This window comes from Hippichthys cyanospilos, chromosome 3 (assembly GCF_059441005.1).
Source record: "Hippichthys cyanospilos isolate Australia breed blue-spotted pipefish chromosome 3, RoL_Hcya_1.0, whole genome shotgun sequence".
NCBI lineage: Eukaryota > Metazoa > Chordata > Actinopteri > Syngnathiformes > Syngnathidae > Hippichthys > Hippichthys cyanospilos.
The window spans coordinates 28065131-28075237 of NC_142371.1; the positions used below are offsets into that span (position 1 = coordinate 28065131).

At 39.8% G+C, this 10107-nt stretch overlaps 1 protein-coding gene across 1 annotated transcript; it reads right to left on the minus strand.

The window, feature by feature from the left end:
• Positions 1–1855: 1855 nt before the first annotated feature.
• LOC148426676 (regulator of chromosome condensation-like) lies at positions 1856–9738 on the minus strand. Its single transcript, XM_088409388.1, has 10 exons — positions 9658–9738; positions 8247–8338; positions 6972–7159; positions 6688–6867; positions 4437–4533; positions 4237–4359; positions 4014–4154; positions 2822–2938; positions 2596–2748; positions 1856–2515 (listed from the first exon to the last, which is right to left on the minus strand). The coding sequence occupies exons 2-10, from the start codon at positions 8305–8307 to the stop codon at positions 2340–2342; spliced, it is 1236 nt and encodes a 411-aa protein (XP_088265514.1). The 5' UTR covers positions 8308–8338; positions 9658–9738; the 3' UTR covers positions 1856–2339.
• Positions 9739–10107: the final 369 nt, after the last annotated feature.

The window sequence follows — 10107 nt, forward strand, 5'->3', positions numbered from 1 at the left end:
ATTTGTGTACCCTATCTAACGTTCACCCATGACAACAACCAAGCTTGAACTGAACATTCTTTCATTTTTCTTCCTGAAAAGTGGCCCCAAGATGTGTTGTGGCTTGAAGCACACTTAAACCCGGTGCAAGCCACGGCAGACAAAACCGGTGCGTTTGATATAGGGTCGGGAATTTCCAGTCATCCATGATTTGACAAATATGAAAAGAGTACGCGAATGTAGCGCAACTTATTGCTAACAATCTAGCCGAGAAACATTAGCTAATTGACCTCTTGCTCGGTGGTGAGACAAACTGCGGGAACAACGCACATTTCTTAGAATACTTTACTTTTTGCCTGTCATAAAGGTAAGCATGTGCTTCTTATGTCTTTCCATTGAGGATATTTGTTTACTGAAGCGACGTGGACTGGCTGTCAGAGATGCGTATCATTCTCGTGAAGGAGATCGTTTAGGTTATCGCTATACAGTTGGAGAATTTACCTCCGACTTCCTTGGACTATTTAACCCATGCAAACCCTAACTGACGGACTTCAAAAACGTTTCCAGGCTATATGCACACACAGAGAGGGCGCCGCTAATGTGGGGGCAACACCGAAAAGGACATTGAAGAAGACTGCTTTTTTGATGACGAACGGGTGCGTACCAAACTCTGTGTCCTGCTTGCACACCCATTGACACGCACGCATACGCACCTGCATGTATTCGTCTTCTTTGTTGTAAAAATAAATATAATCTTTTGCAAAAGATTGTTTTGACTCTAGTTGTTTGCCCTTTCTCCAATCTCTTTATTTGAAAACCCTGAGAGAGACTGTTTTTTAACTTCTTGCGCCTTGCTGCATATTGATACAACTTCCCCCACTCACAAAGCCATATAAAAACATTTATAATAAGGCTTTTTTAACAGCAACTCTACAAGTTTTTGCAGCACAAACAAGCACAAACGTGACCTCATCAAATAGTACCAATTCATGTCTATTTCGCAGTTTCGCAGGGGCTGGGTGTGTTTTTTGTAAAAAACAAAATTGGATAGTAAAAAAAAAAAAAAAAAAAAAGAACAAATGAACGGTACAATTTATGGTACGGTATATTTAAATTTATGGTATATTTAGAGAAGATGGGGGAGGGGGTCTGCTTGAAATCTCGATGACTTAAAAGAAAAAAAAAACATTAACTGCAAAATGCAGACGGAAAAAAACTTGTTATGCCACAAAAGAAGCACAAACGCCACAGACTATTTCCCCGAATTTTTGCACAGCAGCTTCACGCAGTTAACGTTCATGTTGACAAAAGTGGCTGACTTTGAGGATACATCATGAGATTTTTTTAGTAATCGTCTGGTACACGTGTGAGAAGTCAACACACCATCTGGCACTCAGGAAGCTTGCCAGAGAGTAATTAAGACACCCACTTTGAAATTCGCCGTTCTCCTGCACATTGAGCCAAATAATTTGAAATGGAAATAGAACTTAGTCCAAAAACTGCCCTGGTCTTAGACACGAAGTGAAGATGACAAGCAGTTTGTAATACAAACAAAATTCCAATGAAATTGGGTCATTGGGTTGAACATAAACAGAATACAATGATTTGTTCTACTTTTATTTAACACACTACACTGCAAAGATAGAAAGCTGGCTGAAAGATTAGATAAGAAGAAAAATCATTTGCAAATCATTGTATTCTGTTTCGATCTAAAACTTACACTTCAGTTCAATTTTATTGGAATATGGTTAGTAAAACAGATGCTGTAGCTCGCATTCCCTAACGAGATTAATCATTGTACTTATATCATACACACATTACAGAGATTGATGCTAGGAAGCGCAATGTAGCAGTGAGAGGATTACAAACCAGAAAGTAAAATGAGTACATTTATTCTTAGACCGGAGCAGTAGCAAAACACGGAACAGTGACCAAAAACCAGTGAAAAGCTTGACAGACTCAATAGGCAGAAATGTCCCATCTGAACCAAAACCATGCAATTATTGCTTTAAAGAAAAGTGTTCTTAAAAAGTCCTGTCTGACAAAACTAATTAAAAAGGCTCTTATGTACACATTTAGTCAAATCTCACATGTAAGCTCACAGTCATTCTATTCATTATACATCAAATGGAATCTAAGAATAGGGTGTGAAAAATACCTTTTAAATCATGTCATCTGAACATGTCTACTATAATGTAGTCACATCTCCAGAGGGCCATTTAGTGGGTCTCACCTCTTCTACTCAGCCATGACGGAGCCACAATTAAAAAAAAAAAAAAAAAAAGAAAAGAAAGAAAGACAGCCAATCATGCTCCACCACCACCACCGACTTCAGGCACAGTGAACATGCCTGAGGCTCATCAGCTTTCCTGTTTGTCTTTAACCAAAAGTACGGTGTGCTGCCCTCCACTGGACACCATCAGTACTGTGCAGTTTTCCAGTTGCCTGCCAGTCATTTTCACTGGGCTCCACTCGTCGTCCTCCTGCCCCGTGCCGAGTTGCAGATTGGTGCCCATTCCCCAGGCGTAGGCAGATCCTAAATTGGGAGTGGCCGATCTTAGACGATTCAAAGTAAAACACTAGAACAGCCAAGGCAGACAGACTTGAATTTCTCACCTTCTTTAGTGACGGCGTAGCTGACGGATGCGCCACATGTCACTCCGCAGGCTGGTTCAATCCCATTGACGAGCGTGGGCTCACTTTTCTCTTCGGCCTCTTCACCAAGGCCAAGGCGCCCATACTCTGCTCTGCCCAGGCTGTACACGTGCCCTATTGAAATGGAGGAGGGCACAAGATTCAGATACAGAAGCACAAAAAAAAAAAAAAAAATCCTTCAATTTACCTTCAGAGTCCATGCAGACCGTGTGATGTTGTCCTCCAGAGAAATCAACCCAGGATGTTGATTTTTTGAAGGAGGTCAGTTTCACAGGAACGAAATACATCTTTGTGTTTTTGGTACCTGGATTCATGAATATTATAATGAAGGCATTTCCATGAGTCACATCACTGAGCTCTAGTTTTTGTTCATCCCCCACACATGGTGGTAAGAATGTAGAACTTGGCTACTTGCAGCAAACATTGAAAGGCTTGCCAGAAAACCATGACCAAATAGTGAGCCCTTGCTGAGTTCCACGACCACCATTAAGATTGGGGATGAAGACTTGCAAAACAGTGCTCTAAAACCTTCTGAAGAATACTACTTTAACACAGAGTGTATGTTCTCATTTCAGAATACCTACAGACCATTTACTGTAACAGGATAATTGCTGATAATTTAGTTGATGATGCAAAAGCAAACATTTCATATTGGGGAAAAAAAAAACCCACACACAAACAACATGGAATAAGGGATAAGATAGTATGCAATTAAGTTTTGCTAACAATTTACATAATTAACTATTTAACTGAACATTAATCTGTACATAACCAGTTCGGACTCACGGTCCATGTCTATAACTAAAAAAAAAAAATTATCTATAATTAAAAATGCTATTTAAAGGGGATGAAGGAAGGTGAACATCGCCTACTAAACTAAACATAGTTATATTGTTGACAATACTTGCCAGTAACTCCTTTCTGTTTCCTTTTTTTTTTTAATCTGTAGCAGCAAAGGTGCCACTTTGTCCCAATACTTGTTGCTGCTCAGTCATATGGTTACCATGGTTCCACTACATTGTATGTTTTTGTTTTTTTTTAGGTTTTAAATGATTCTTAATGTGTGAAGCGATCGACGCAAGCACAGCACTTAACGTCATCCCTGACTGGCAAGGCCGAGCAGTCATTCCATAAAACTAAGTACGATAGTGTACAATCATGCGCACATTTCCAGCACGGGAAAAGTCCCGAGAGTAGAGTTTTGTTTTTCCAATAAATGTATTTAAAAACGTTTGACAACCGTGCCTTTAAATCATCCGTAATCGCCCACAGCCTTAAGTTAGCAAATCAATAGTGTAACTTCAAGGAATAGACATTAGGACGCTTTCACAAAACAACTGGAGTTTTTATTTGTCCGAGTAAAAGATTGTGCCACTTACCCAACTGGTGATAGTTAGAGAGGCCGAATCCATACACGTGCCCGTCTTTGGACACAGCGAATGTGAAGTAGGCCCCGCAGAAGGCGTCCATGAAGCTGACTTTGCCCCTGGCTTTGACCATCTGAGGAACCAACAGACGATCTACAATCACAGGAAGGGGAACGAAACCAATAGCACAAAAGCCATACGTGATATGAACCAGCTGCAGCGTTGCTCTACTCACCAAGGCCTTTCCTGCCTCCCCTGTTTGAGAATTGCTCAGGCACCCTTCCCAGCTGGCCCTGTTCAGCAGTGCCCGACGTGTAAAGATTTCCCCCCATGGTCAACATTACGAGATGGTCGTTACCTGTTCAAACATGAAATCAACTTTAAGAAGAGAAGCCTTTTCCCCCCAGTTATGATGGTCACATAATCCTTTGCTACCTGATACAACTTTCACGACGGTTTCTGTCAAGGGAATTTTAGTTGGAAAATCGGTTGTTTTCAAAGGATCCAGAAGACCTATAACGCCATTACTATCCTGTGGGGAAAAGAGCACTATTACTGAGCTGAAATCACTCATACACACTTCACAGAAAGATACATAAAAGACAGCGTGACAAATTTGGGCTTTTATGGTGACAGAACAGGCATCATAATATGTTGTACAAAATCAATAAACCGAGTCTCTAAACCGGAAAGAAAAAAATCTGGTAACATGGATCGAACCTGTGCTGTGTTTATATTTGTATACATTTGTATCAACCAATTGGATTGGCTATTCTAACACTGATTAAACAGTTGCTATGGTGTGTACTTCAAAGCAGTTAAGTGAGGATTCTTCAGGGAAATCTGTTTCAGTCTTAATAAAGGGAGTCGGAATGCTGGAGGTAGGCAGAGATAATAGAGATGTAATTACCAGTGTGCCACTGAGTACCGTATTAATGAAAATGCAATGACTAAAAACACACAACTGCAATGACAACACAAGAAAAACAGCGACAAATGTTAGGACCAGAGGGAGGAAAACAACTAAGTGCGATTAAACTAGGGTTAAAACTGGCCTTTAACATGATGAGTTTTTATCTCCTAATCTTCAAATGCTTTAATGTGTTAAATTAGCCCGCAGCGAATGAGCTATTGCGGCACGATATTGGCGAGACTTGACTTAGGAGATTCAAGACAACACAAAACTTGTCTCAACAAGTTGAGGTGGAGGGACTGGGAAAGAACGAATCTTTAAAATGATTATTATTTAAAAAACATATATATATTGTAAGATGCATTCAAAATAACAATACCAGTCAACATAGGTCAAGCTGTGCACATGCAGGTCATTTAGTATCATATACAGAGGCCTCAAACGACAGCGCCTGATTAATTTATCAATCCATTCCTACATTTTCTATAGCCGCATATCCAGAATCACCCGAATCATGTTTGCGTCGTCGTTTTCTACACAAACTTTTCTTGTTGCATAGAACTGCAATAGCAGCAAGGGAGAAAGACTCCCGCAAAAATCAGTTTCCTGGCCAAGGACCCAAAATCTTAATGTTTTGTTCCCTGAGCCATTTTGTTATGACCTTTGCTTTATGGCAAGGTGCTCCATCATGCTGGAAAATGCATTCTTCATCACCAAACTGCCCTTGAACGGTTGGGAGAAGTTGCACACAGTCGACAGATGGTTGACTGAGGTGCAATCTTACTCGCTGCTGTATAGACTTCCCTGTTAGGCCCTTTTTGTGCAATGCAAAGATGGCTGCACCTGTTTCCTTGCCGGTAACCTTGACTAACAGATGAGGAACAGTGTGTCATTCACCATCTTCCTTTTAAAGTGTCCTGTCACTCGATCATGACAGATTGATCTGCAGCATTGACCTCATCAACACCCACAACTGTGTTAATGTGTGTGAGACCTGTGTGTCTTTGAAATGACATTAACTGGTCCTTTCGTTTCAGGGCTGAAATGCTGCAGAAATGTGCTTTTGGTGATAAAGTTAATTTTCAATTAACTGTTTGCAGTTGAGCTGATCACGTCTCATAACGTGCTGGAATATATGCAAATTGCCATTATAAAAAGTGAAACTGCAGACTTTGTGAAAATGAATAATTGTGTCACTCAAAACATTTGGCCATGACTGTAAGTACTGTCGTTACAAACGATCAATAGTAAAATGCAGTCAAGCATAAAACGTCCCCGGTCTGCTTGCCAAGAACAATGACAGAAAGAAGAAGAGCAAGTTATTGACCTAATGGTAGCCAACAGGTAGCTCTGTTTATTCATGGAGCATTGTTGGAGTGTTGGACGTGACTTTCAGGACACTACTTTCCGGACACAGGTTAGCATAGACAAAGTTTTTTGGTGTCAAAAAAAAAATCCCTATGTATAGAAGATAATTTGGACTAATTATATAAACTCACTTAAATTCACATTCAATCTCAGTAGATTTGATAGTGAGAGCCTTAATGGAAATTCAAATATGTTTCTTAAATTCACATTCAATCTCAGTAGATTTGATAGTGACAGCCTTAATGGAAATTCAAATATGTTTTCTTTGCCATCAAAGCCTTCTCTCAGTCTTTTGTTTTATAGTCTCAGGTGTCATACAAACTAACATCAGCTTAGTTGTTTTCACGCAATATGTAAAAACTTATAGCCAGTCCTGGATGCTTAATAAGAAAAAGCAAGACTGACCCTGAAAGTGCCCCACACGTACACAGTTCCTTCCTCTGTTAGTGCAGCTGTGTGGCTGTCTCCCGCAGAAACCTGGACCACTTTCTCCTCCAGAGGGACCTTCCCGGGAATCATCTCGGATCCCACTTCTTTTGTGTCTCGACCAAGGGCCCTTTCGTCATTGCAGCCAAAAGTGTAAACCTGAGGAAAAATGTTTTGCTCAAGTTTGAAATTGAAATTTGAACCCCTGAAATGTCATTCTGGATGCCCTGACAGGCCGTGCATCCTGGCAATGTATTACTTACCACACCAGTGTCACTGAGGCACACAGTGTGCATGCCCCCAGCTATCACCTGCACTATTTTCTCAGGTAGGGGCACCAGAGCGGGCTTCTTTCTCTGAATGATGTCCTCTCCTAAACCTAGCTGCCCAACGTCACCTTGGCCAAGAACAAGAACGTGTCCTGCCTCCTTACTATGACTCCTGTGGTAAACTGAGACACATTCATTGATTAGAGTTGACAAAACATGAAATCAAATTTGCACAAAAAATAGTTCTAAAAAGCAATACTCTTGGTTCATTTATTTAACCCCATTCTTTGTGACTTATTTAAAGTAGTTAGCAGGTGTTAAAAGTTGGCTTTCCTTTTGTCAATGTTAAAAAGGATGCAGTTTTAGGTACTTATACTATATAGATAATAATCTTATTTATGGTCAGTGTGGCAAGCGGGGTGCGAAATGTTTACTCTTTCCTATGGGGGGGCTTTGCAAAATATAATTGAGAAGCAGACTTATAGGAATATATTTAACTGCAGAAAGCTTAAAATACCATGATATATTAGATTCTTAACTGTTGCAGCAAACTTGTACAATAAAGTTAAAAACTATCAAATAATGTAATGTTTAAATAAAGCCTCTGAATAGATATATATTGTATTGTATTGTATAGTACCTTAGAGCACTCTATAAAGAAAATAAGCATGACTGTATAGTTTAGATTGGTTTGCTATTGCAGAGGCTGTTGAAGGACAGCTGCACTACCTTTCGTATTCTTTCCCCTCTCTTTAGGTACAGATTCCTGGTGAGTGTCTATCTCTTTCTGGATCAACACAATGCAATAAAAACAGAAAATACCCCGGAAAGGCATTGCAAATGCCACAGCAAGCTGCTTTTGTACCATGCTAGGTTTGTTTGTACTGCACAAAGCAGCAAAATACAACAATTTTTAATCCATCTCTGCATCACAATTTTGCCACTCGCTGCTGACTGAAAATGACATCACAGTGCAAAAGGGTCAGTTTGCAACATTGCATGATAAAAGCAAGAAAACATATGAGCAGTGAGTCATTTCCCTGATCCCCGAGCAACTGTGATGTCATTTTAAGTCGACAGCGAGTGCCAAAAGGACCGCCTCCTAAGATGGATAAAAACGTGTTGTGGTTTCTGCTTCATTCATATTCCAAAAACACATCATTAATCAGAATGTTATCTTGCGATTTTGGGGGGTCGCAAAGAAAATGTTTGAGTCAACTACCCTTTGATGCAAATAAAGTTAATCTGGTGGTGTAAAAAGACCATTACCTTTGACTTTCTTAGCGTCGTTCACCTCGACGATTGACTCTGACTTCCTCTTCGGGGCCATCTTTTTAGTGGCCAAGACAGCAGCACTTCTCCTATGGGGAAGAAACAACAAGTAACCTATTAAAGCGCTATATAGTTTGGTGATATGGTATCACTCGTGTTTGTAGCGTTGACTCAACAAGCCGCCTCTGAAAAATAATTAGATGACAATCACAGTTTTTGTTGTTTTACCTTATTGGATGGAGGATAGGAGATCTTTGTCTTAAAAATATCTTATCAGTGACAGGGCATTGTGACTTGCAAGAAGAATGTTATTGTATTTGTTTATGTTTTTGTACTTAACATGATACACATTTCTTAAAGTAACAAATATTCAACATTTTGTATTAAAATAAAATAGATTTTGTTCAATGGAAAAACATAGAGCTGTAATTTTGAATACTGTTATGTTTTTGCTTAAGGTTATCAATTGTCAGCACATGTCTAACAGCAACAGCTGTGGAACAAGTAACACCACGCTGCAACATTTGCTTCAAGCCGTTCCAACAAAAGGCAGCAGCACAACAAACTTATTGGCAGCACAGTATTTTTGTCCATGAGATCATCTGAATAATTTGTTATTGCAGCAACATATGGAAAAAAAAACTTTGTGTTTATTGCTGCCTGCTCAATAAAAATATATCATTTTGAAATTGAAGTTTAAATGAGGAATTTATTTAACAGTAAAAATGTTGCATATCTCGTTCTCATGGACTCAATCTCGTGAGATATCTCCTCGTGGTATTTGTATCTCGTTCCATCCCTACTCTACAGTACATGCTGAAGAACGAGAGGCACTGTCGTGAAGTGTAGTTAACAGTTGATTGGTCCAATGCCAATCTTTTGCCCTACCCAAAACTCAAGCCAGCGCCTGCTGGGTTCCTCGTTGGAATGGAAAAAGAGGAAGTCCTGTTCAATTAGTAATGCGGTTGTGATGCAATCAGAACTCACTTCTCCGTTAATGCATGTAGTTGTAGACGAAGAGAGCGAGGGAATGCCTACTTCAACATACAGCAAGGTTCTGACGTGACCAAAATTGCACCGCGTTGGCAACTTCCGCATGCCGATTGAAGCTAATGTAGCCGAAAGTTGGCATTCAGTGACTTATCACGTTGTAAAGAAAAAAACAATCCAAAACATGATGAAGTCCTAATGTGGTAAGTGAAACGGTAGAGAACAATTTAACCAATTTGCCGCCAAAACGTCTTTACAGCACATCTTCACATGGTGCGATCCAACCACTGCAGCATTAGTTTGCGTTTTAGCTCTATATTCTGAAAAGGTTGAGACGTAACTTCGCCACAGACACGTTGCGGGTTGCAACTAGGCCAAATTCTACAATACACACATTGTGTGTGACAGTTGTACCAACCTGAGACGAGGTCAAGCGTGGTCTGGCTAGGAGCTAGCATGTGCAAACACGCAGCCGGTACCCACAGGAGGCGTATGAAAACCCGAGTGTCGATGTCACGTTACGAGCGTTTGCAACAAATGAAGCTACCAGCAGCCATATTACGTTGCTAATCACAACGTTCTAAAAACTTGTTTCTGCGGTGAAAATAACACGTTTTCATCAGTAACGTTGAATTATTTTTCCTCTCATAATGTGTATTTCTATCGCTTATACTCATGATGTTAGAACAATGAAATGAAAGCAAAGGAAGACAAAAAAAAATCAATCGCTATGAAATCAAAACCTAATATCACCAAATTACAGTTTTCAACACTGGGGTATTATACTCTGAATGATGAATGTAGTTACAGTTCTGTATTCCTGACGTTAAAAACAAAACAAACAAAAAAATTGCAGTGTTGTGTAGTG